This window comes from Cetorhinus maximus, chromosome 18 (genome assembly GCF_964194155.1).
Source record: "Cetorhinus maximus chromosome 18, sCetMax3.hap1.1, whole genome shotgun sequence".
NCBI classification, from domain to species: Eukaryota; Metazoa; Chordata; class Chondrichthyes; order Lamniformes; family Cetorhinidae; genus Cetorhinus; species Cetorhinus maximus.
In genome coordinates, this window is record NC_135896.1 from 77,071,292 (window position 1) to 77,098,977 (window position 27,686).

At 48.7% G+C, this 27,686-nt stretch overlaps 1 protein-coding gene across 5 annotated transcripts in view; it reads left to right on the forward strand.

Annotated features, from left to right (window-relative positions):
- The first annotated feature begins 7,952 nt into the window (after window positions 1-7,952).
- The window catches only part of eif2ak4 (eukaryotic translation initiation factor 2 alpha kinase 4), a 162,673-nt gene continuing 142,939 nt past the window's right edge, over window positions 7,953-27,686 (forward strand). For 3 of the 5 annotated variants that reach the window (XM_078562929.1, XM_078562931.1, XM_078562930.1), the window contains exons 1-3: window positions 7,953-8,882; window positions 13,552-13,667; window positions 18,277-18,379. In XM_078562929.1, the coding sequence (XP_078419055.1) occupies window positions 8,769-8,882; window positions 13,552-13,667; window positions 18,277-18,379 (333 nt within the window). In that variant the 5' untranslated portion in view covers window positions 7,953-8,768. Of the gene's footprint in view, window positions 8,883-13,551; window positions 13,668-15,746; window positions 15,910-18,276; window positions 18,380-27,686 lie in introns of those variants that run through there. The other 2 variants (XM_078562933.1, XM_078562932.1) reach the window with 2 other exon arrangements.

A 27,686-nucleotide genomic window follows, 5' to 3' on the forward strand; every position in this document is an offset into this window, starting at 1 on the left:
GAGGTTGGCAGTCCAGTGGAACAGAGTTACTACGTTAAACTTTGAGACTTGCATCTCCTAAAAAACAACTTCTCTGTCAGCTGACTTCAACACACTAACAATTCTAACCAAGTGACTCACAAACGTATTAATATTTTCAAAGTATCATGACTAAAACTTATCCCTTTCTTCCATCCTCTAGCACTATCATCCAAAGCCAACAGTCATCACCAGGAAAGGACAATGACTCCTCGAAGGACTCATACCATGTGAGGTTGCACCATCACAGGATATGTTTGACGCACGCAGCAGCGCAGTTCCCAGCACATTGGTTGGATATCTCAGTTGGGTAGATGAGATTACACCAGTGATTCTCACAGCACAAGTGAGCATGAGCAGACTGTTTTGGCAGGGTCAGCTCAGGAGAATCTATGCGGGAGCGTGCTACCCTCTCCCCAACAGAACAGAGATGCAGAACCTGAGAGGGCCAGTGACGATAAGGAGAATAAGGGACACACTGGAGCAACTGTGTGAGATGTTGGCAGTCCTGCCAGGCAAACTGTCCATAACAGCAGAGAGGATGGCGGAACCCTGTACAGGGTTTCTCCAGTCTTCAGGGGCCATGCAGTATATGGCCATCTTCATGGAAATTGTAGCCGAGACACTGCCACAGGCTCAGATGACTGCTGTGCAGCCTCTGGGTGTGAACCTTTGTTATAGATCTGAGAAATTGGTGGACAGGATAGATTAGGGTTTCAAAGATGTCACTGATCTTCTTTTCTGCTCTCCTGCAAACATGTAGGACAGATGTCCAGCTGTCCAGAAGAGAGGATGGAGAAATGGCGAGGGACAGGATGTCTGCACAGCTAATTTATTTCTTTGTGTTGGCTCCCGGCTGTTCAATGGCCATCTGCTCAATGGAAGCGCAGCAGCTTTTCACCTCTCAAGCTGCAGCCGTTGGGGAAAAACTTTGCAGAATCTTCATAAGTGTCATCAAACAAAATGTGACACTGAACTGCATAAGGAGATATTAGTACAGGTGGGTTTAAAGAGTGTCCTAAAGGAGGTGGGAGGGGTGGAGAGATTTTGAGAAGGAATTCCAGAGCTTAGGACTCAGAAAGCTGAAGGCAAGGCCACCAATGGTGGAGCAATTAAACTCAGGGATGTGCAAGAGTTAGACTTGGAAGAACCCAGATATCTTGGAGAATTGTAGAGCTGGAGGAGGTAACAGAAATAGGGAAGGGCGAGGACATAAAGGAATTGAATACAAAGATGAGAATTTTAAATTGAGGCATTGTCCCAAATATAGCATTGGTGAGGGTATCACCAGAGATGAGCTGAGTAGTGTAAGCTGGCCTAGATTTTAGATTTTATTTTAGTAGGATTTAGTTTGCCTAATATTGACAATTTTTAAAGGTTTACAACACGTGTATTCTGCAGTAGGCTATAAGGTCAAGTCGCCACTTTGTACTAACACATGATCTAAAAAGAAGCCATTTTGTTGTTTGAACACCTGCTGACAAAGTATGCAACATTTTGGTACTGTACACTAACCACCTGTATTGTAAAGTAGCAACTGACCGGCAACAGATGATTATTACCAGGCCATGGTAAAAGATAAGGTAATTGAGACATTAGATGGGTTTAAAATTGAAAAGGAAGAGGTATTAGATAGGTTATCTATACTTAAAGTTGATAGGACACCAGGATCTGATGAGATGCATCCAAGGATACTGAGGGAACTGAATGTGGAAATTGCAGAGGCCCTAGCCCTAATTTTTCAGTCTACCGTAGACTCCTCGGTGGTCCCAGAGGACTGGAAAATTGCAAACGTTACACTCTTGTTCAAAAAAGGGGGTAAAGATAAGCCCAGCAACTACAGGCCAGTCAGTTTAACTTTGGTAGTGGGGTAACTTCTCAAAACCATCATTCAGGACAGAATTAATAGTCACATAGACAAATGTGGGTTAATTAAGGAAAGCCAGCATGGATTTCTTAAGGGAAATCGTGTTTAACTGACTTGCTGGAGTTTTTTGAAGAGATAACAGAGAGGGTTGATGAGGGCAATGCTGTTGATGTAGTGTACATGGACTTCCAAAAGACATTTAATATAATGCTGCACACACTTGCCTTCAGCTTTCTGAGTCCTAAGCTCTGGAATTCCTTCTCAAAATCTCTCCACCCCTCCCACCTCCTTTAGGACACTCTTTAAACCCACCTGTCCTAATATCTCCTTATGCGGTTCAGTGTCACATTTTGTTTGATGACACTTATGAAAATTCTGCAAAGTTTTTCCCCAACGGCTGCAGCTTGAGAGGTGAAAAGCTGCTGCGCTTCCATTGAGCAGATGGCCATTGAACAGCTGTGAGCCAACACAAAGAAATAAATTAGCTGTGCAGACATCCTGTCCCTCGCGATTTCTCCATCCTCTCTTCTGGACAGCTGGACATCTGTCCTACATGTTTGCAGGAGAGCAGAAAAGAAAATCAGTGACATCTTTGAACCCCTAATCTATCCTGTCCACCAATTTCTCAGATCTATAATAAAGGTTCACACCCAGAGGCTGCACAGCAGTCATCTGAGCCTGTGGTAGTGTCTCGGCTACAATTTCCATGAAGATGGCCATATACTGCATGGCCCCTGCAGATTGGAGAAACCCTGTACAGGACTCTTAATATAATATAATGCTGCACCACAGACTTGTGAGCAAAGTTATAGTTAATGAAATAAAAGGGACAGTAGCAACACAGATACGGAATTGGCTGAGTGACAGGAAATAGAGAATAATGGTTAATGGATGTTTTTTGTGCTGGAGGAAGGTTTGTAGTGGAGTTCCCCAGGGGTCAGTGTTTGGACTCTTGCTTTTCCTGATATATATTAATGACCTAGACCTTGGTGTGCAGGGTACATTTTCAAAGTTTGCAGATGATACAAAACTTGAATGCATTGTGAACTGTTAAGAGGATAGTGTAGAACTTCAAAAGGACAAGTTGGTGGAATAGGTGGACAGGTGGCAGATGAATTTCAATATGGAGAAGTGTAAAGTGATTCATTTTGGTAGGAAGAACATGGAGAGACAATAAAAAATAAAGGATCCAGTTCTAAAGGGGGTGCAGGAGTAGAGGGATCTGATTGTACATGTGCATACATCATTGAAGGTGGCAGGACAGGTTGAGAGAGCAATTAATAAAACATATAGTATCCTGGGCTTTATTAATAGGGGCATAGAGTACAAAAGCAAGGAGGTTATGTTGAATTTGTAAAGTCACTAGTTCGGCCTCAGCTGGAGTATTGCGCCCAGATTTGGGCACCGCACTTTAGAAAGGATGTGAAGACATTGGAGAGGGTGCAGAAAAGATTCCAGAGAATGGTTCCAGGGATGAGGAACTTCAGTTATGAATACAGATTGGAGAAGTTAGGACTGTTTCCCTTAAAGAAAAAAGGTTGAGAGGAGATTTGATAGAGGTATTCAAAATCATGAGGGGTCTGGACAGAGTAGATAGGGAGAAACTGTTCCCATTCATGAAAGGGTTAAGAACCAGAAGACACAGATTTAAAGTAATTGGTCAAAGAACCAAAAGTGATATGTGGAGAAACTTCTTTACGCAGCGAGTGGTTAGGGTTTGGAATGCTCTGCCTGAGAGTGTGGTGGAGCAGGTTCAACTGAAGTATTCAAAAGGGAATTAGATTGTTATCTGAAAAGGAAGAGTGTGCAGGGTTACAGGGAGAAGGCAGAGAAATGGCACTAGGTGATTTGCTCATTCAGAGAGCTGATGCAGACGTGATGGGCCAAATGGCCTCTTTCTGTGCTGTAACAATTCTGTGATTGGAAGTACCTCAATTACTCTGTAAATGAAGGATAAGTAATTAATAATGAAATAGTTAATAGAAGTTGGATTATATCTATTTCTGTATTTTTACACTAACATTCCCGTGTTAGAATTGAAGTCTGAGACTTAAACATACTGTGACAGCATTTGTGAGAAAGAAACCTACAATATCCAGTAGAGTCCCTTATTAGAACACATTGTCCTTGACTAGTCTCGTACTGGGCCTAATGGTTAAGGAATCTGTTCCGTTTAAGATAAAAATTACATCTTGAAATAATCCATTGTTTTATGTTTATAAGACTAGAATCAATTAAATTAACCCTTACAATATTATTGACCAATTGGTTATTAACCACTTTAGATCAAAGTGGGTGATAGCAGAATTAGATATAAAAGAGAGTTTCGGGAACTATCTTGTTTGTGTATTGTGTATTGCCCTGTATTGTGTTTTCTCAGAGGCAAAGGTAGAATTCCTGTTGCATGAGAACGGTTGGTGTAGCACTGGGCTGAGGGACAGAGCCAGAATTCCTGTTGGCGTGGACCCCGGATATTACAGTTTCCTTCCAAGACAGAGGCAGAATTCCTGTCGGCGAGAAGATTTGAGGTTGTTTTCCACTTCTGGACTTCGCTTCTTTGAAATCGTGAAGTCTGTATTATTATTGACAAGTATACCATTTTGTTCCTTTGTTCTTTCAGTTAATTGCTAAGTGTATTGTTATTTTACTTTATCCTTTATTCAACAAACTTGGGTATTATTTGCTAATTCAGTGTCTTCGTCTTGCCTGATGGTTATATCTTTAAAAACAGTTTAAAGGGTTAATTTGGGATCCAGTAATTAGGCTGCAAGCAGCTAAATTAAATCAAGTCTGAATTTATTAGAACAACCTTTTTAAACGTACAGCAGAGGTTGGGTGATGTTACAGAGGTGGAAGTAGGTTGTCTTGGTAATAGAGGACTAAAGTGGTCAGAAGCTGGTCTCAGGGTCAAACACAATGGTCCGGTTCAGCCTCAAACAGTGATCAGGGAGAGGAATGGAGTCGGTGGTTAAGGAACAGAGTTTGTAGTAGAGCCCAAAGAAAATGGCTTCAGTTTTCTCATTACGTGGTTGGAGGAAATTTCTGCTCATCCAATAAAGGATGTCGAACAACAAGTGTGACAAATCAGAGGGAATTGAGAGAGCTGGTAGTGAGGTAGAACTGGGGTCAGTGTACATGTGGAATCTAAAATTGTGTTTTTGGATGATGTTGGCTTGGGGCAGCATGTAGATGAGACATAGGAAGGGGCGGGGGGCGGTCACCAAAGGTTTCGGGTTGGTGGCTGAATTAGGGTTGGGTTAAAGTCAGGGTATGATGACAGCTGGGAAGAATTGGAAGAGAAGCCATTGCAAGTGATCTTCTGGTTACAACTGGATAGGTAAGAATGGAACTAGATGAGGAGAACAGAGAAGAAGTTTGGAGGAAGGAGAAGGAAGGGAAAGAACATCCACATGTAAGGAGAAAGATTGACTGAATATTTCGATTCTAGATATCAATTGTAGGTGTGTGGTTGCATCAACAAAGGAGGAGGAAGAACAAGAGGTTAGTGTTGATGGTTGATGCATTTTCTTTGGGGAATATCAATCGCAGTAATTAGAAGAAAGAAGAAAAAAGACAGAATAATGAAGGCAGGAATGGTGAAATTAAAAACACGCTACTATAAACATTCCCATTGCTTGATCCCGGATAGTTTGAGCTGCCTGGATGAGGTTTCTTTCCCAAACAAGCTCCTGTAAGGGACTGAGCCAAGTAAATGTCACCTATCAGGGTGAAGACATCTCCTTCTTACCAAATAGATTATCTTGAACATCAGCCATCTTAAAGTGCACTCCCCACCACCCACCCACCATACTCTACTTTTGTAGCAAACCACCCTGACCCAAACCACTCTTCTTTTGAAGTGAGCTCCTTTTTTGATTTAAAAAGGGGAGAGGGCCCATCTCCCATTTCCATTAGGTCAGGAAGCGTTGTCTTTCTTTTTAAATTTCCCCCCAATAATTATTAAAGACCACTATAAAATCAGGCCTGAGATTTGGATTGACTGTAGCTCCCAATAATATGGTGACTGCATTTTTGCCAGTGCTGGGTCCTGGCAGGGACATGCACAGGCGACACCCCTATTATACCTCTTATAATTTGATAGTGAACAACACAGGTAAGGAGCTAACTCTTGCCAACCAGGATATAGGGGCAAAGACCATGGCTGGGATTGTCAGGCTCTTAGCCTTGTTGCTGCCTCTAAAATCACTGGAGGGCAGTGTTCTCTGTGAGGCCTGATTAGCTGGTGTTTCTGGCCTTCAACAAGGGGCTTGTGGTGGGCAGAATCTTCCTGCTGGTGGACCCTGTCAAGGACACTGCATAGAAGATTGTGATATCAAATGTTCCATCCTTTATCCCCAGTGAGCTCCTCATCCCCCGAACTGCATCTACGGGGCAAGGTGAAGTTGGGACTGACACCGTCAGCTTCAGGAGACCAGCCATCACTGTTACGTCTTCTTCTTCTGGTTATTTATCCAATCAACGTAAGAAGAGGACGCTGAGTGTGGATTCCACATCCATTGACAGGGGACTGCCTGCCGTGTCTTCTGGATGTTGGACAGTGTGTGATGCCGTGCTTATAAGGAGGTGGAGTATATTCATCAGAATGAACTGTCTCCCAGGCTACCAAATGGGCAAGATGGCCAAGGCTGGTGTTGCCTTGGCTCCTGCTCTGGCTCCTCCCCAGCTCAGTTCCAATCACCTTCATTCTTTCTTGCCTCACCTCGCATCAGATCCTGACCTCGGGATTGTGGAAGAGGGTAAGGGGAGAGGGTGGGTAAAGACAAGGCCCTTTCTCCCTGTCTCTGACTTTTAGTGTCGGTTTTGCTGGTGGGACTGTGGTTAGACCTGTTCCTGATTTTACCAGGGAGGAGAATCTGCCACTGCTGCTGGGGATGGGATGGTGACAGATGTGATGTCTGGTGTGCCTGATCTGGCCACTTACCCTGTGGGATGGGTTGAGGAGGTCTCTGCTCTCTGTGTGGTGGGGACAGGGTCTTCCACTATTGTCTGGAATTGCTATTGTTCCAGCCATGGCAGGAAAGTGGAGTTGAGGATTATCAGATCAGCCATGATCTTGTTAAATGGCGGTGCACACTTGATGGGCTGAATGGCCTACTTCTGCTCTTACGATCTTATGGTCTGTGTGGTTGGCTGGGGGGTGGGGGGTGGCGCGGGGATGTTGGTCTAGTGGTTGCTGCTCTTTGTGTAATAGGGAGGTGGAATGTCAGTTGTGGGTGGTGATAGTCTGGAGGATTACAGCTTGGTGATGGCAAGAGAGAGGCCTCAATGCTGAAGGTGAGCATGTGGTGTGCTTTTTTTGCAGGAAACCCACAGCATTCTGGGAGATGAGGCGATGTGGCTTTTGGAGTGGGGAGGTGGGTGTGGGGTGTTTTTGCATCAGTTAGCTCACCGCTGCTTTAAATGGGGTGGCTATCTTGTTAATCCTGCCTTTTGGGCCAGAGATCTTGGGGGTCAAGAAACTAGTGCCAGGCCACTTGTCCCATGTTACCATGGGACATGCCACCTCACCTGGAGAATGTGTTGGCCAATCACACTGTTCCTGAGTCCTTTTTTGTTAGTCTTTCAGCATTTTATTCTAGACCAGCAATGGTAGCCCATCCCTAACTGCCTTTGAGAAGGGGTGGCCTTCTTGAACCGCTGCAGTCCATATGGTGCAGGTATGCTCACAGTGGTGTTAGGGAGTTCCAGGATTTTGACCCAGCAAGTGAAGGAACAGCAATCTAATACTAAGTCAGGCTGGTGTTTGGCTTGGAGGAAAACTTGAAGGTGGTGGGTGTTCCCATGCATCTGCTGCCCTTGTCCTTTTAGGTGGTAGAGGTTGTGGATTTGGAAGGGGCTTTGAAGGAGCTTTGGTGAGTTGCTGCAGTGTATCGTGTAGATGGTACACACTACTGCCACTGTGCGTTGGTGGAGAGAGTGAATGTTTAAGGTGGTGGATGTGGTGCCAATCAAGTGGGCTGCTTTGTCTTGGACATTGAGCTTCTTGAGTATTGTCAGAGTCACACTCATCCAGTTAAGTGGAGAGTATTCCATCACACTCCTGACTTATGCCTTGAAGGACAGGCTTTAGGGAATCAGGAGGTGAGTTAGTCACCGCAGAATTCCCAGACTCTGATCTGCTCTTGTAGCGACAGTATTTATATGGCTGGTTAAGTTCAGTTTCTGGTCAATGATAACCCAATGATTGTTGATAATTGAGGGTTCAGCGATGGTAATGGCATTTAATGTCATGGGGAGATGGTTAAGTTCTCTCTTGGAGCTGTTACTTGCCATTTATCAGCCCAAGCCTGTTCAGGTCTTACTGCATTTGGGCACAGACTGCTTCAGTATGTGAGGAGTTGTGAATGGTACTGAACATCCCTCCCTGAGTTTGTTGCCAAAAGTTTAGTTGAGTTGACTTCTTCAGGGGCCCAAGTTGTCCTAGGTTATCCGGAGGGAGGGAGGAAAGATAGTCCAGCCATCCTGGGTTATTGGGAGTGGGGACTCAGTGATCTTTGGTTAATGGGATGGGTGGTGAGAGGGGCGCAGTAATCCTCAGTCACTGGGTGGGGAAGGATGTGACGGTGGAGGGGAATGTTGTCCTGGGTTACCAAGACTAAAACGCGGGGGGAATTGGGGTCACCAATCTGAGTGGGGCAGTTGCCCCGGGTTACCGAGGTGGTAGCAGTTGATGACCCGGATTTGCTTGGTGGGCCGCGGTTGTGGTTCCGGGTGAAGCCGGGCCGGCTGCCGAAGAGGCTTTGGTCGGGGCCTCAGCCGGAGTTATGCCGAGGGATCACTGGAGGCTGCAGGCCGGGAGCTGCGGCTGGCGAGGAGCCCGTCTCACTCCTCCCCCGTACCGATAACGGCCCTAGGTCGGACCATGAGCGGCCAGGAGCAGGAATCTCACTCGGAGCAACAGGAGACCGAGGTACAGGCCCTGAGCTCCATTTACGGCACGGACTTTAGGGACCTCCGGAACCAAGACCCGTGGAAGGTGAGAGGAGAGGACAGGAGGGTGTATGAGGGGCTTGTGGCGGAGGGGAAATGAGGGCCGGGAGATGCGGGGGTGGGGGGAGGTGGATGGAGATTTGGAGGCGGGGGGTGGGGTGGATGGAGATTTGGGGTGGTGGGGGGGGGGGGGGATGGGGGAGATTATTTGGGGTGGTGGGGGGGGGGGATGGGGGAGATTATTTGGGGTGGTGGGGGGGGGGATGGGGGAGATTATTTGGGGTGGTGGGGTGGGGGGGGGGGATGGGGGAGATTATTTGGGGTGGTGGGGTGGGGGGGGGGGATGGGGGAGATTATTTGGGGTGGTGGGGGCGGGGATGGGGGAGATTATTTGGGGTGGGGGCGGGGATGGGGGAGATTATTTGGGGTGGTGGGGGGGGATGGGGGAGATTATTTGGGGTGGTGGGGGGGGGGATGGGGGAGATTATTTGGGGTGGTGGGGTGGGGGGGGGGATGGGGGAGATTATTTGGGGTGGTGGGGTGGGGGGGGGGATGGGGGAGATTATTTGGGGTGGTGGGGGCGGGGATGGGGGAGATTATTTGGGGTGGGGGCGGGGATGGGGGAGATTATTTGGGGTGGTGGGGGGGGATGGGGGAGATTATTTGGGGTGGTGGGGGGGGGATGGGGGAGATTATTTGGGGTGGTGGGGGGGGGATGGGGGAGATTATTTGGGGTGGTGGGGGGGGATGGGGGAAATTTGTTGGGGTGGTGGGGGGGATGGGGGAGATTATTTGGGGTGGTGGGGGGGGATGGGGGAAATTTGTTGGGGTGGTGGGGGGGATGGGGGAGATTTGTTGGGGTGGCGGGGGGGATGGGGGAGATTTGTTGGGGTGGCGGGGGGGATGGGGGAGATTTGTTGGGGTGGCGGGGGGGGATGGGGGAGATTTGTTGGGGTGGCGGGGGGGGATGGGGGAGATTTGTTGGGGTGGCGGGGGGGGATGGGGGAGATTTGTTGGGGTGGCGGGGGGGGATGGGGGAGATTTGTTGGGGTGGCGGGGGGGGGATGGGGGAGATTTGTTGGGGTGGCGGGGGGGGGGATGGGGGAGATTTGTTGGGGTGGCGGGGGGGATGGGGGAGATTTGTTGGGGTGGCGGGGGATGGGGAGATTTGTTGGGGTGGTGGGGGGGCATGGAGGAGATTTGTTGGGGTGGCGGTAGGGTAGGGGAGATTTGTAGGACGGAGGAGATTTGGTGCGGGTGGATGGGGGCAATTTTGGGGGGGAAAGGGGGAGATTTGGTGGGAGCAGGGGGATGGGGGAGATTTGGGGGAAGTGGGCAAGATGGGAGATTTGGAGGGAGTGGGGGGGAAGGGGGAGATTTTGAAGGAGCGGGTGGGATGGGGAGATTTGGGGGGCAGAGGGATGGGGGAGATTGGGGTGGTGGATGGGGTTTGGGCGAGATCTGGGGAATGGGGTAGATCCAGGGGGTTGGGGAGATTTGGGGGTGAGCGCGTGGAATGGGGAGATTTGGGGGGGAGTGGGTGGATGGGGGCGATTTGGGGGTTGCAGGTCTATGGGGGAGATTTGGGGGGAGCGAGGGATGGGGGAGATTTGAGGGTCATGGGGATGGGGGAGATTTGAGGGGCATGGGTATGGGGGAGATTTGGGGGGAAGCTGGGGGAATGGGGAAGATTTGGGGGAAGCAGGGGCAAGATGGGAGATTTGGAGGAAGTGGGAATGGGGGAGATTTGGGAGGAGCAGAGGTGATGGGGGAGATTTGTGGGGATGAGGGATGGGGGAGAATGGGGGGGGGATGGGGTGATTAGGCGATGGGGTTTGGGCAAGATCCGGGGAGTGGGGTAGATCCAGGGGATTGGGGAGATTTGGGGGTGAGCGGGTGGAATAGGGAGATTTGGGGAGGGAGCGGGCGGATGGGGGAGATTTGGGGGGAGATTCGGGGCAGCGGGAAGATGGGGGAGATTTGTGGGGGAGCGGGAGGATGGTGATTTGGAGGGTAATGGGTGGATGGGAGAGGATGGGGGAGATTTGGGGGAGGAGTGGGAGGATGGGGGAGATTTGGGGGGCAGTGAGTGGATGGGGGAGCGAGAGAGATTTGGGGGGAGCAGGAGGATGGAGGAGATTTGGGGAGGAGCGGGGGGATGGGGGAGATTCGGGGGGGAGCAGGTGGATGGGGGAGATTTGGGGGGAGCGGGGGAATGGGGGAGATTGGGGGGTGGGGTTTGGGCGAGATCCAGGGGCTTGGGGAGATTTGCGGGGGTGCAGGTAGATGGGGTAGATTTAGGGGGGTGGGAGTGGGTGGATGGGGTAGATTTGGGGGGGGAAGCGTGTGGATGGGGTAGATTTGCGGGGGGTAGTGGGTGGATGGAGTAGATTTGGGGGGGAGCGGGTGGATGGGGGCGATTTGGGGGGTGGTGGGATGAGGGAGATGTGGGCGGCGAGAGGAGGGAGGTGGCATGGGGTGCTGTGTGAGGAGGGAGGTGGCATAGGGAGATTTGGGGGGGCATCAAGAGATGTAGAGATGGGATGGGGAGTGGTGGAAGGAGGGATGGGGGGTGGTGGGAGCTGGGAGGTGGGATGGGGGTGCAGTGGGAGGTGGGATGGGGTGCGGAGAGAGGAGGGATGGGGCAGTGCGGCAGCTGGAGGGGGAAGTCGGGATGGATAGGAGGAATGGGGATGTGTGAGAGGGGGAGGGGAAACTGGGCTGGGTGTGGGGCAGTGGGGATGAGTGAGAGGTGAATAGGATTTTGGGCATGGGGGTATTTGGGAAAGTGGAAGTGGGGTATTGAATTGGGGGAGTGTGGGAAGGGTATTGGGGAGAGGGGGATGGGGAGTGGGGAGGGTGAGAGGGAGGGAAATTGGGGAAGTGGCAGGGGGGCAGGGGGATTGGGGAGCGTCATTAGGGGAGGAGGAGATGGGGGATGGGGAGGGGGAGAGGGAGAGGTGGAGGGGGGATGGGGAGGGGGAGAGGGAGAGGTGGAGGGGGGATGGGGGAGAGGGAGAGGAGGAGGAGGAGGGGGATTGGGTGAGAGGGAGGGTGAGGAGGGGGGATTGGGGGAGGGGTAGAGGAAGGGGAGGGAAGGGAGGGATATTGAGGGAGAGGGATTGGGGAGGGAGGATGTGGGAGAGGGAGGGGGAATGGGCGAGTTGGAGAAAGGGGAGCAGGAGGGGAATTGGGGGAGAGGTAGGGGTATTGGGGAGGCTGGACTCTGGGAGAGGGAGGGGAATTGGTGGAGAGGGAGGGTAATTGATGATTGTGGGGATGGGGGAAGGGAGCTTGGGGGAAGGGGGGATTGGGGAGGTGGATTGTGGGGTGGGGAAGAGGGAGCGGGATTGGGGGAGGGGGATTGGGGAAGAGGGAGGGGGATTGGTATATGGGAATGGGGAGGGTTTATGGAGTGTGGGCAGGGATGGGCTGGGATTTCTGCAGTTGATAGCTCACCCCTGACCCCCTGAAGTCTCTCCTACACCTACACTGCCTGATTGCAGCGCTCATAACACTGAGGAAGCTCAACACCATCCAGAACAAAGTGGTCAATTTAATTGGCAACTCTTTGTCACGTTAAATATCCACTGCCTCCATTACAAGCATACCTTTTTTGCTATGTGTACCATCTACAAGATGCACTGAAGCAAGTTGCCAAGGCATGTTTGGCATCACCTCCCAACGTATGACCTTCAGCTCTTAGAAGGCCAAGGCGGCAGATGCAGGGAACACCCCCATCACCAGATTATGCTTCATGTCACATACAGTGTGATGCTCACTCCTTCATTAGTGCTGGGTCATAATTCTGGAATTTCTTATCTAACAGTGCAGTGGGAGTACCTTTTCCACATGGATGGCAGCGATTAAAGGTGGCAAACCACTTTTTCAAGAGCACTAGGGATGGGCAATAAATGCTGGACTTGCCAATGACATCCACATCCCGATGAATGACTTAAGCAAAATTACTGCATCCCTAGCACTACCACTTTCTGTGGTATCTTGGAAACAATGTAGTTTAAGAAAGAATTTGCAATTTAAAAAAAGTCTCTCATATTCTCAGGATATATCAAAAATGCTTCATTGTTAATGAATTAATACTGAGAGCATTCACCTGTTTTGTAGACAAGTTTGCCAGCCAAATTATGCATAGATAGGTTCCCCTAAACAGTAAATATAAATGACTAATCTATTTTTTTTTATGGCTGAAAGCTCTTTTCCCCTGCAAAAAATGCTGAGATCTTTTTTATCCACCTGAACAAACAGGTAGAGACCCAATATAAAGTCCCATCTGAAACATGACAATGGAACACACTCTCAGTACCAGGCTGCAATGTCAGCCTAGATTAGGTATTCGAGTTCCTAGAGTGGGTTTTAAATCCAGAACCTTTTGACTTGGAAGTGAGAGTGATAGCAATGGAGCCAAGCTGACACTAGTGAGCTTGTGTTTTGTCTCAAGTGGCGTTCTATTTCTATTCACCTTCCTCTTGGGCTAGCCTGAAATCCATTTGTTTTTAAGTAGCTAGCAGAATGACCTCATTCATCATTCCACAGCACAAAAGGCTATCTCGAATTAGTGCTCAGTGCTATCCGGACATTTGACATTTACCACAGTACCTTCTGCAATGGGCCAGTTGTCTTATCTGACAGTAGAGTTTGCCCTTTTTGCTTCTGGTGCTGAATCTTATAAATCTGAATCAATGTTTCTGTTCCAGGTAAAACGTCCCCCAGAAATTTGTATAGTGCTACACCCTCAGGGATTGATCAACGTGAAAGATAGCCATGTTGCAGTGGATTTACATGTTAGTTGCCCATCCAGCTACCCAGATGTGTGAGTACCCGATCCTCTCTGTGCCAGGCCTTTTGAATTCATGCATACAATTGACAGGCTGTGCAGTTGAGTCACTGAACCTGTCTTTGCTCTTACTGTTCAATGCGCAACAAGTTGTACGCCAGTGAGGCTATCCAGGGACTGGTGACCCTGAAATGTAATTTTAAAAAATGCTGAAGAGTCATACGGACTTGAAACGTCAATTGTGTTCCTCTCCGCAGATGCTGCCAGACCTGCTGAGTTTTTCCAGCTATTTTTATTTTTGTTTTTGTTTCAGATTTCCAGCATCCGCAGTATTTTGCTTTTATTATAAAAAAAAATGCTGTTGGTTGAAGGAAATTTGCTAAGTCTAATTCCAGCAATGGGAAAAAAAATCAAGTAAAATGTTAATAATGTAAATAGGAAACATAAAAATCAAGGAGCTTACATTAATGAAAGAAATCTGACAAATAAGACCTGAGGGCCCGAGTGATGTCTGGTAGGCAACCCCACCGGGAGAGGAGGGCGCTGCACAGTCAGGCGAGTGAGAGGGTGCCTCAACATGGCTCTCGGTTGCCTGCAGAGAAATCATTAAATAAAGAGGCCCAAAATTGGTAGGGCCATTGGGGTGGAGGAGAAACCGCTTTGTAGTTGTGGTAACTGTTGCGGTTGCTGCCTTTGATCCTTGAGGCCCTGTCATTGGGCATGGAGCCTCTGGCTTTGATGGTTAATTGGCCTACCACCTCCATTCGGCTGGTGACCTCCGCACTAGCCAGGGGGCTGTTCAGATGGGAAAATATTGTTGCCATTACAAAATAACCCCTGTGGGGCATTGATGGCCATGGCCCCAGCCCACCCCTGGAAAAGTGCCCTGGAGGTGGGAATGCATCGAAGACCTGACTTGACGTGGCTATTTTCTACTTCTGCCTTGGGGCCTGGAAAATTCAGCCCAATAACTTTGTTTAGAATTAATAGATGATAACCGAGGTGAGCTATTACTTGGAATATTATATAGACTCCACAATCTGGTTGAAAATCTTGATCTAGAAATGTGGGATGGGATAAGGAAGGTTATTAGTAAGGAACCAACTGTACTAGCTGGAGATTTTAACTTGCCAGAAATTGACTGGGACAACAATATCTTCACTGGAAAGGAATGGAAGTGATTTCTGAAATTAATAGGAAGCTTTTTTTTGAATCAGTCTGTGAACAAGTAATTGGGATAATCAAAGCTCCAATGCAAAGGTGGATGAAGCTTTAAGTAATAGTCATTATAGTGTCATCACATATGGCAGAAAGTTTGGAGAGGTTATAAAAGTCCTAGTAAAATAGCTAAATTTTAAGATGAGCTTTGTGGATAAAAGTCTTTTCCGAGTGCTTCTGGCTGGTTTTGTTGGAGCTGTCCAAGCTTTTATTGACATTGGTAAAGGTGAGGGGCTTAAAGCATTCTTGGGTGAGGTATTGCATATATGTATTGAGATTCCGTTTCCCTTCCCCAATAAATTGTCTCATAATCTGAATCTGAGGGCAAAGATTCCTGACTGTATCATTGTGCCATCTAGATTTCTCACATCCGACTGCCCCTGCCCCGAGTTTTATTCTTTTGATGTATGTCTACTATGAACTGCCCAAAATCATGGCAGTTAGGGCTTTTATAGCTGGACTAGACTGGCTTCAAACACAATTTCAAGAGACAAAATGACAGTTATAACTGTGCTTTGTGCAAAATTCAACTGATGTGAGACTGTCTCCAAGGTGACTTTGCACCACTAAGTTATAGTATTATTACACTTTAAATCACCACATCGCCTAGACTCACTGTGCTAAAGTTAGAGTTTTACTTGTTTATAGGGACCTCTGCTGTGTGATGGATTTAAGTGATGTTTGTCATTTATACATTTAATTTTGTGTTAATCAGGGTAGACTACATTACTGTGCTGAATTTAGACATAACCCTGGCTTTAGGGGATTGTGTTTGCAGTAGTCTCTAATTTAAATTTGTTTTTGTCTGAAGAAAATTGGAACCTGATGCCAGTCCAAAGGGACCTGTTATAATTTGAAAATTTAATTCCTTTCCCCAAACACCTTCTGTGTTCATAGCTAGAGAGCACTATCCATAAGCAGACTGTATCTTCTAAGAACCCATCGGAATCTTAATTCTAATGTTGTGAATGGGTTCATGCAACCACAGTTCAACAATCTCTGGTCGATGCCCACCATGTTTCCCCATCACATCAGCAGGCAGAGAATATCACACCGCCAGGTAAATACCTTCATAGACTTCAGGGGTGCAGATATAGACTAAAACAGCACAATGCTTAAAAGGTAGTAAATAGGGTCACTGTACACTTTCTCAGTAAGCTGCTCTTGGACACGTTTTACAAACAGCGGGTCTTCTGGCTGGAGTTATTTCAGTCCTTTAGTAGATCTTAAGGATGAGATGCAGTTTGTAAATGGTGCAATTTCCAGTTCATTCACAGAATTTGTTGCTCTTGTGCTAGAACTAAAGAGCCGCAATCCTCCCATGGAATTCCTTGCTTGTAGAAAGCATAATAAACAAGTGAATAGTGATGCTAATGCCCTTTATACTTTGGTAATTGAGAATGCAGTGCCCTGATTTCTGTATATGCTGTCTCCACACCAGTGATGACTAGGAATCGCAGCTGTCTGCCAAATCATGTACACTAACAGTCCCAACCGTCAAACCACTTTGTGAATTTTCTCTGTACACAGGGCTCTTGCAATTTCTAACAGTTCAACCATCTGCTGTCTTCCATTAGTGCCATCTGGAGTACTGTGTTTTGTTTTGAACATTGTGTCTTGGGAAGGATAAGTTGGTCATAAAGGGGCATAGATTCACCAGAATTAATCCAGAGGTCAAATTAAAGGGTTATATTATGCAACCTGGTTTAGATTAGAAGGTTGACAAGTGATCTAATTGAAGCGTTTAAAAATTATAAAAGGATTTGATAGGGTAGGTAAAGAAAAGCCATTTTCATTGGTGGATGACTACAGAACAATGAGACACAATTTTAAAATCAGAGTGAAGATATTTAGCACGAGGACCTTTTCACACAGAGTAATGAAAATCTGGAACCCGCTCTCCAAAAGACTGGATGGTCAATTGAAATTTTCCAGACAGAAAGACAGATTTTTCTTTCATAAGAATATAGAGGGAGATGCATCAAAGGCAGATAAATGAAGCTAAGAGTCAGATCAGCCACGATTTAATTATATGGTAAAATTGGCTTGAGGGGCTGAATGGTCTACTTCTGTTCCTATATCTCCTACTGATTGCAACTTTCCTACTTGCTCAGCATGCTGGCTGCTGCCCAATTCCCTCTCTCTGTACTAATAAAAACAAAAAACTACTGCGGATGCTGGAAATCCAAAACAAAAACAGAATTACCTGGAAAAACTCAGCAGGTCTGGCAGCATCGGCGGAGAAGAAAAGAGTTGACGTTTCGAGTCCTCGTGACCCTTCAGCAGAACTGAGTAAAGTTAGGAGAGGGGTGAAATATAAGCTAATATATAACAGCATAACAGCTTATATTTCACCCCTCTCCTAACTTTACTCAGTTCTGCTGAAGGGTCACGAGGACTCGAAACGTCAACTCTTTTCTTCTCCGCCGATGCTGCCAGACCTGCTGAGTTTTTCCAGGTAATTCTGTTTTTGTTTTCCCTCTCTCTGTACGCTGCCCTCTCTTGTCCTTCTCCCCATTCCCCTTCCCACTTTGTTTGTTTGTCCTGCTAGGTTCAGCCCATATTTTATAACCCTGCCTATTTTAAAAAAAACACAAAGCCTTTACTGTGTTTGCAAGTTGGGCTGAGTCACAGTTCTGAGGACATTTGGGTAATTCGAACCAAGTTCAGAATGGGTTACTGCGTTCATATCTCAGTCTTGAATAAATGACATAGACCCAGATATTGTAACATGAGTACATATTTTTAAATCTTAAAGGCTGTCAAGGTTGCTGCCAGTATTTTATTGTTATTAATAGTTTTATTTGCAATCTGTGCAGGTAATTTGTGGATTCACTAAACTAACGTGGTTTTAGTTTGCATTTTTTGATAGTGTTGCCTATCAAGTCCAGTCCCTGATGGATCAGCAAGTTTATTTAGTGTAAAGCTGAGCCAAACAGCCCATGATATTGATGGGCTCGAACTTCCCCACAGCCTCCAAGCTCTGTTCTTAGGGTGACGAGAGCTGGAGCTGAGAGCAAAATTCTGTGGGGCTTCCCTGCTAAGGTTAAGGATGTGTGGATGTCTGGTCACAAATGGATTTGGCTCAAAAGTGATGTTCTTTAATGAGTGGTATGTTGTCAGTATCTGATGGCTCAAGCACGAGAATTAACTGCTTCAGCAATGTAGCAGCAGTGTCGAGTGCCCTCTCATCAAGCATGCTCCTGTAAACAATTAAAGTCTTCAGTCAAGGGGAAGGAGATGCAACGGGTGAGAAAAATGTTAATAAAATGACAAACCCAGTAGCAGCGACATTTTTGATGTGCCCCTTTGTCACACTTGGCAGCGTGGTGAAATACAGTGTTGCTGGCTGAAGTAGAGGCCAGCTTGCTGCATAACGCTCTGACTTTGATCCTGTAGTAACGCTGCTCCACTGTCATTCCCACAGACCTCCAGAAATCGAGCTGAAGAGAGCGAAAGGCTTGTCTAATGAAAAATGCAACCAGTTGCATGCAGAGCTGGTGAAACTAGCCAAAGGTCATTGTGGAGAGGTAAGGAAATAAAGAAATGCCAAGAGTCTGACGTAACTTGAACCCAATATCATAGTATAATGTTTGCCTTTTATTTTATGTACACTATTCCAGCTGTCTAAATATTCACCTGTACTATATTATTTTTGTCCTATGTGAGGGCCTAAGGGCTTTGCTTTAGTACACACAGAGTGTTAACTTGCCATTGATGCAAACTCTCAATCTGCTATTTCATTGTACAGCATGTTAGGACTGCAATGAATTGTGTCGTCAAAAACAATTTAACTTGTGAAGGAGCTCATCAAGGGCCAACAATGTGGTAACATGTAACTGTTGCTGAATGTGAGCACACTAATTTGTCAGCAGCCTTACTATCCTTACATAGTTAACTGTGGAGCAGTGATGGGTGATGAAGTGCCACTTTCGGTACCATTCAGAGAAACACTGCAGGGTTTTAATGTTGTGTATTGTTCAGTTGTGTTTTAAACCTTTAAGAGAGTCCATTCTTTTTGCTTTTAGGAAGTGCTAGCCAAGGCCATTTGCTATCCTCAAGTGTCACCATTTTGTTATATTTAGGGATCTGCTGTTTAATGTTGGCAGAGTCCAGCCACCTTGACCTTTGTGGCACAAAGAGGTCAAACTGGGGAAGCAAGGAGTGGCAGACTGCTTAAATTTTTATTCGTTCAGGGCATGTGTCTGTTGCTGACGTCTGCATTTAAGCTCTATCAGCACCTTTTTTAGTCTTTAACACTACCATTAACACTCCCTTTGTCCTGTGTCCATGACATCTTTGTCAAATTTCTCCTTAGCTCCTTCTATCGCTGACCTATTTTGCTCCACCTGCTCCACTCCCTCTAAAACATTATAAAATCCATCACATTTCTACTTCTCATTAGCTCTGAAGAGTCATACAGACTCGAAACATTAACTCTGTTTTTCTCTTCACAGATACTGCCAGACCTGCTGAGTTTTCCAGCATTTTCTGTTTTTATTTTAGATTTTTAGCATCTGCAGTATTTTACTTTTGTCCGCATTTATTATCCATTCCTAATTGGGATCCCTAATCCCTTGAGAAGATGGTAATGAGCTGCTGCATTGAACTGCCACAGCCCATGTAGTGTAGGTACATCCAAAGGGCATTTAGGGAGTGAGTTCCAGTATTTTGATCCAACAACAGTGAAGGAACAGAGATATGGGGCAGAATTTTCTGCCTGTCAGGCGGGCGGGGAGCTGATTCCCGCCGGAGAAGCGGGCCCCGCTGCTATTTTACGTGGGCGGGCCAATTAAGGCCCGCCCAGCGTGACGTCCGGCGGGAAGCGCTATGTGCTTCCTGTGCGAGCGGGGGGGATTCCCCAAAAGCGAGAGTGCGCTCTTTCGCGCATGCGCAAGGTGCTGCCTCAGAGAGATCGCTGACACTTTTAAAAATATGAAAAATAGAAAACAAAAATTCCCAAACATGTCTCCCTCATGTGACATGTCATGAGATGGGACATGTTCATAATTTATATAATAAGTTTATTAAACTTTTTAAAACCCTACATGAAACCTCATCTCGCTGGTGGATGAGGTTTCATGTTTTTCCTATTGCCCGCCGGGGTTCCTGGCCTGCCCGTCCAACCTTAAGGTTGGACGGGCAGGTCCTTTTAATTGTATAATCGATCCTGTCAATGGCCTCAATTGGCCATTGACAGGTCGGCGGGCCCGCAGCTGATTTTGCTGCGGGCCCGCCTTCCTGAAAATTTAAATGGGGCGGGATGACATCGGGGGTTCCTCCTGACGTCATCCCGCATCATTTTACGCGTCAGTGAGCAGGCCCCGCCCCCTGCTCGCCGACGGCAAAATTCTGCCCATGGTTCCAAGTCAGGATACTGTGACCCCCGGAGGGAAACTTGAAGCTGGTGAATTTTTCACACAGCTGCTGCCTTTGCATCGACATGTAAAAGTTGCGGGTGTGGAAGGTGCTGTTGAAGGAGCCTTGGTGAGTTTCTGCATTGCATTTTGTAGATGGTACACGTTGCTGTCACTGTGCACTGGGGATGAATGAGGAGCTAATCAACAACCACAACTTTGTGGTACGTATGATTCCAACGAGTAGAGAATTTTCCCCTGATTTATATTGACTTCAATTTTACTAGGGCTTCTTGGTCAGACACTTGGTCATGTGCTGCTTTGATGTCAAGGCCAGTCACTCTCACCGTAATTCTGGAATTCAGCTCTTTTGTCCATGTTTGGACAAAGACTGTAATGACGTCAGGAGCCCAGTGGTCCTGGTGGAACTCAGACTAAATCTTGCTGAGCAGGTTATCGTTGAGTAAGTGCAGCTTGATACCACTGTCAATGACACCTTTGACACTTTACTGATGATAGGGTGTAGGCAACTGGGGTATTAACTGGCTGAATTGGATTAGTCCTGCTTTTTGGGGACATGGCATACGTTTGCAATTTTCCACATTGTCTGGTAGATGCCGGTGTTGTAATTGTCCTAGAACAGCCTAGCCAAGGGCGTAGTTAGTCCTGGAGCATAAGTCGTCTTCACTACAGCCGGGATGTTGTTGAGACCGATGACCTTTGTTGAAACCACTGTACTCAGCCATTTCTTGATACCACTTGGAGTGAATTGAATTGGCTGTGATCCTAGGGCCCTCAGGTGGGGGTCAAGATGGATCATTCACTATGAACTTCTAGCTGAAGATGGTTGCAAATGCTTCAGCCTTGTACTCAATGCTGACATGCTGGGCTCCACCATCATTGAGGATAGGAATGCCCGTGAAGCTGCCGCCTCCCATTAGTTGTTTAATTGACCACCACCAATCATGTGCAGGATTGCCGAACTTTGAAATGATCCCCTAGTTGTGGGATCGCTTAGCTCTGTCTAGAGCATGCTGCTTCCGCTGTTTAGTATGCATGTAGTCTTATATTGTAGCTTCATTAGGTTGACACCTCATATTTGGGTATGCTTGGTGCTGGTCCCGGCATACCCTTCTACACTCCTCAATGAACCAGAGTTGATCCCTTGGGTTGATGGTAAAGGTAGAGTGCTGAGGTCAAAACAATTTATTTTGAAGGCTCTCCTTGAGATTCTCTCCATCTACTTTTTGATTTGTGGGAGCTACCTTTTGGTTTTCAGTGTCCCCATTTTCATTCTCACTAACTCCTTTATTAGATGGTTTAGTCACATAGTAACATTACCTTCTGTCTTTGTGTTAAGTTTTTTTTTTAGGGTTTCCTTCTTTAGATAGAAAAGATAGCACAAATAACTAATGGAAAGATGCTATAATATATAGCAGCTATCCAATCTCAAGCCAACAATTAATCGTCAAAATAGTATGCTAACCTAATCAATGCTGGATTAAAAACTTATTTTGCACAGTAATGCCTTTATTTTGCAACACATGGCTTGTGCAATTTACAATAATAAATTAAGATCAAATTTATCTAAAATTCCAACTATTTGATGCAATGAAACAGAAATCAGACAGGCATAAGCAGTTTAGGTCAGTTAGTAAAAGACCAAATGAATCTGCATGAATTCTTTTCTCATTGCCTTCCCTGTTCCCAGCACCACATAAAATTAAAATGTGACAGACCATCTCTCCGCTGGTTCCTGTCCCAGCTCTGGATACAGCTGGGTCCTCTGAGCCTGTTCTTGGCCTCCTTTCTGGGTTTCTGGTGACCGCCATCCTTTTTCTGCTCTGTTTTAATTCCCCCAGATCTTGCCCCGGTCCCAGAAGATGTCGAAAGTTCGACTCAAAGTGGTCGTCATAGTCCCAGAGAATACGGAATGCTTTGAGTCGAACGGATTGTCATCTAAGGTGATGGGTTGAATTGTCCCAGACTTGCACTAAGTGCAGTAGTGGGTCCACAAAGGCGGCTTTTCACGCCGTACCATCCCAAACCTGCCGCATTAATTATGCATTCCTGGGAAACATGCCATTTCCATGGCCGGCAGGCTCTCATTCACCCGCTGTGCCATCACCTCGCCGCTTCATCGCTCCGGGCGCTATATTTAAAGTCCAGCCGTGCGCCCACCTCTCAGTGCTTCCAGCCCATGACTGCTGCAAAGAAGACATGACCCTGAAAGTCAAAAAACACTCCTGCCCCCAGGTTCAATGACACATCCCTCGAGTGCCTTTTGGATGCAGTAGAGACTCGCTGTGATGCCCTCTACCCCTGCTTTGGCTCAGGATGGGCAGCAACCTCACTAATCTGGCTTGGGAGGTGATGGCAACGGTGGTCAGAGCCAACGCCCTGTTAAAGAGGACAGCCACAAGAGGATGAATGGTCTCCTCCATTTTGCCAAGGTAAGTCACTCTCTTCTCATCACTCTCAACTCTCACATTCACAAACCCAGAGGACGCTTGTCAAGATCATTATTGACAGGGCGTAGCAGTCTGCAGACTGCCTCCACTCCACTGTGATATCTGGGGGAGCACCAAGACGTAGCGGCAGGGTTAGGAAGATTAAGAAGATGTAACTCTTTTGTTACACAACAAATAAACTAAATTAACAAATCAAGGGACAAAGTAAAAGACAGCCCCTTAAAAGGAAACTACAAAAACATAAGACAAAATGCAAAGGAAACTTACCAACATAAAATCAGAATGTGATTAAAGGGGTTGATAAAGCACCCCAGTCCCCGTGGTGCCTAACGAGCATGGAAGATCTCGACGGTGCTGGTGGACACTGCATGCTCCCTCTCCAGGGACACCTGGCCACGAACATAACCACAGAAGAGGGGCAGGCAGTCAGGTCAGACGACCCCCTCAATTGCCTGCTGCCTGGATCTGTTAATGGCCAACTTGGCCAGGCCCAAGAGCAGGTTCACGAGATGGTCCTCCTCCCTCCCAGCCCCCCTCCACACCGCGCACCCGTAGATCAAGAGCGTGAGGCTGAAGTGCAAATAAAACAACAGTAAAAGGTTTTTCAAGAAACTAAAAAGGGGGTGTAGCCTACAACAACCAACATACACGTGGTCCATGGACTCCACAAGGCCACAAAAGTCGCAGGCATCTTGGGAGTCTGTGAAACGACACAGCCTACGATTGTATGGGACTGCTGCATGCAACACCCTCCACCCCACGTCCCTGATGGAAAAGGGGAGGACACCTCCGTAGAGGGCCCTCCCCAGGGGACCTCCGTTGCCGGATGGCAAAAAGGCACGCCAGGGCGTGCCTGAGCAAAGAAGGGTGTGCAGCAGCAGCCCATACACGGCACCCCTCCGCGCCATGTCAAAGGGCATTTCCACGAGGCGATTCAGGTTGCGGGGCACCGGCTCCCGAGGGAGGGTTCATGGTTTGGGGCCAATGTGGAAGTCCGTCCAAACGGGTGTGCTTGGACAGAAGACCACTGCACACCTGCGTCACCTCAGTCCCAATATGACATCGAGGTCGAGCAAGACTGTCCTAACGTCTTCGATGGCATTGGTCGCGAGCCGGATGTCCACCGTTGCACATTACGCCAACTCCTGGGGAATCATCCGGCCCACTCCACCGCCGCCCAGCACGTCCTCGATCCTGGTCACCCCGGCAGCCATAGCCCTCTCCTCATCCAGCCACTGAAAAGGGCGGAGGTGCCTGACGATAGCCGCTACTCTTGACAGTGGAGAGATGCGTCGCGTGGCGACCATGTTCCAGACTTTGATCAGGTCCTGGTAAAAGACAGGCAACCCCTGCAAAGAGCCATGAAGGCCCCTCAGGTCTACAAACAGGGGCTGCACGTCATAGTTCAGGCCGTGCACCAGGTGGAATAAATACATCGCCAGGACACACTATCTTGTAGGGGGCTCAACGTAAAGTTATCACTGCAGGGCCTGAAGATGGAAAGTCGCCATCTGGGTGCATAGGCACACCAGCGCCTGACCACCTTCCCTAAGCGGGAGACTCAGAACCTCAGCAGCGATCCAGTGCAGCCTTTTGTCCCAGAAGAAGTCGACGAGCATCCTCTGGATTTTTGGGACAAAATCTGGGGGAGGGGTCAAAGTGACCAGCCGGTACCACAACATGGCGGTAATCAGCTTGTTTATGACCAGCAGTCGACCCCGGTAAGACAGCACTCAGAGCAGTCCTGTCCAGCGCTGCAGGCGAGCGGTGACTTTGGCCCCCAGCTCCTGCCAGTTCACCGGCTAGGATTCCTCAGCAGGGTAGAGGTGGACCCCTAGGTAGAGGAGGCTGGTTCTGCTCCAGGTGAAAGGCCTGAGCTCCTCAGGTAGGGGATCCATCTGCCATTGACCGAGCAGGAGTCCAGAATACTTGCCCCAGTTGACCCTGGCAGAGGACGTGGCAGAGTAGACCTCCTGGCACTCGCGCGTCCTCCACAGGTCAGCCGGGTTGGTGAACATGAGGAGCACGTCATCAGTGCAAGCCAAGAGGACCAACACGAAGCCCGGCCCATGCAGGACCAATCCCGGCAACCTCTTCTGCAAGAGGCTCAGGAAAGGCTCCACGCAGATGGGATACAATTGGCCATTTGGGGCAGCCGTGATGCACTCCTCTTCCAAAGTGAAGGGGCTATCAGGGATCCAGTAATCTTAACTAGACGCTCTGTGGCAGCGTACAGAAGCCGGATCCGGGTGACAAAATGCATCCTGAACCTGAATGCTTGCAGAGTCCCGAATAAGTAATCGTGATTCACCCTGTCGAATGCCTTCTCCTGGTCAAGAGATAGGAAGGCGCTAGACAAACCTGTCCTCTGGGAGAAGTGGACGATGTCCTGGACCAGATGGATATTATCAAAAATAGTGCGGCTGGGACCCTATAGGACTGGTCAGGGTGGATCATGTGGTCCAGCACGGTGCCAAGTTGAGAAGACATTGCCCTGGCAAAGATCTTGTAATCCTGCTTTGGCAGCAGGGCAATCACCGCCTTGTGCCACAAGAGGGGCATCTCCCCAGTAGTGATACTGTCCCCCAGGACACCCACGTCCGAGAATGCCCTGAAGAACTCCATGGTCAGCCCATCCAGCCCCGCGGACTTGCCCCTGGAGAGGCTGTTGAGGGCGCCGATCAGCTCCCCCAGACTTATAGGGGAGCCAAGCTTTCTGGCGCCCTCCGGGCCAACCTGCGGCAGGTCCTCCCATAAAACTCTGAGTATCCTCGCTGGACAGATCCGGAGAGAACAGGGCAGTATAACAGATTTTGGCAAGTGCCCTGATGCCCTCTGGATCTGAGACAAGGGATCTGTCATCGGCCAGCAGCATAAGGAGCTGCTGACGGACCCTGTGCCTTTTTTCCAGTGAGTAGAAGAAGGGGGAGCTGCGGTCCAGGTCCCGGAGGAACTGGATCTGCGACCTTACATACGCGCCGCGGGACCCAACCAGTTGCGGGGTCTGCATCGGGCTGACGGAGACGTGCCTCCAGGACGAGCACCTCCTTCTCCAACTCCTCGATCCTGGATTTCTGCCTCTTTGTCGACCCCTCGCGTATCCTGACAGAAGACACGGATGTGAGCCTTGCCCACATCCCACCACAGCCTCAAGGAGGGGTAGCCTCCCTGCTTTTTTCTCCAGCCAGCTCAGAAATGACGAAACGGGTCCAGGAACTGCTCGTCCTCCAGCAGCAGGTTGTTAAAGTGCCAGTGGACCCCATCTGAGCTCAGAACGGAACGAGTTCCGCCCACACCAGACGGTGGTCCGTGCACGGCATCTGCCGCACAGAAGCCAAAGGAACGTAGGACATGAACGCCTTGGAAACATAAAGGCGGTCGAGTCTGGACACTCTGACTCCAGGTGACACAAAAGTGAAAACGCTGAAGTCAGGATGGAGATGTCGCCAGACGGTCCACCAAGTTGAAGGACCCAACCAGGTCCCTCAACTTACTCACACCTAGCGTGCGGTGCTGGACATCGTGTCGGTCCATGGCCTCGAGGGTACAGTTGAAACCCCCCCCGAGGACAATGCACTCGCATGCGTCGACGGAGCTGAGATGAGTGGACATTTCCTCAAAGAAGCTCGCTTGCTGCTGCGTGCCCAGGGGAGCGTACACATTCACAAAGTGAAGCACCCCGCCCCCTAGGCGCACCGTAAGGTGCAACAATTGGCCTGGCACCGGATCCTTGATCCCCAAGATCTCTGGCTGAAAATGTGGGAACAACAAGATAGCCACCCCACCAGAATTGGAGGCTCGGTGATTCATGTAGACACCCCCTCACCATTCCAGGAGCCATGTGACTTTGTCTCCTGGAATGGTAAGGGATTCCTACATGAAGCACACTGCATACTTCCCATCACTGAGGACTGAGAAGTTCTGGAACCTGCGCTGTGCGTCCCTGCTGCTGTTGATGTTGAGGCTAGCTATGGTAGTCTTCATTGTCAGAAGTATGTGCTACCATCACCATGCCTTGTGTAAGAAGGAGAGGACTATTTTAATCCTTCCTGTCCTTCAGGAGCCCAGCAAGAAACTTGTGGACCCTCTTCTTAGTGCTCCGGTCCAGCCCAGAGGCCTTGAGGGCCTTGCAGGCGGACCAGAAGAGAAGAAAAGAATTCCATCGGTCCAGGGCTGACTGGACCCTGTCACGGCAACCACGATTACTCGCTAAAAAACCCTGAAGCTCATGTAAAGGGATGAGGGGAGAATCGGTTGGGGCACCAGGGGATCCACCACATCACCCAACAACGACTCTAAGTCGTCCCCAGTGCTCACCATGGAAACCCCGTCCTCCAGGTCGTCGCCTCCAGCTTCCAACCCCTCCCCTGTATTGAGTATGGGGTCTGGTTTGGAGCTGCCAGTCGGCTCCACCCCCAGCTCGATCCCACCCCCAGGATCAAGGGCAGAGGGGTCATCTCTGTGGTCTCCTCTTGGGGATATGGGCCAAAGGGTGGTGGCGGCTCAGAGCCCCGCTCCCCCTCTGGCGCCGGGTCACCTGGCGAATCTGGAGAAAGTTCTGGACCTAAGATGGAGGTGCTGAAGGTCAGGAAGGGGAGCGCGAGCAGGCCTTCCTCGCTGTCGCTGCCTGATGACTCAGCAGTTGGGGCCATGAATAGACTGCCGCAGTCCCCTGGCAGGCCAGATGGCATTTCGGGGGTGCAAGATGGGTCAGGGTGGGGCACTACCGCAGGGGCGATACCCTCACCGACCCCCAAGGGATCCTGCTCAGGGGACTGCAGCAAGGGGTCGGGGATTTGGGCTCCCCGAGAGGGCAGAGCGAGGACTTACGGGGTGGAGATGCCACCACCTTTTCATTAGGGGAGGGGACACATCCGACCTCACAAGTTGTAAGGTCCTCCCACTCCAAGGGGTGGTGTCTCTTCTTGGGTAGGCTGGGGCCTGGGGAGACCTGCATCTGCGAGGCCCCTGCCGCCTTGTCCAGCACTTCTGGATGCTCTGCCATCTGG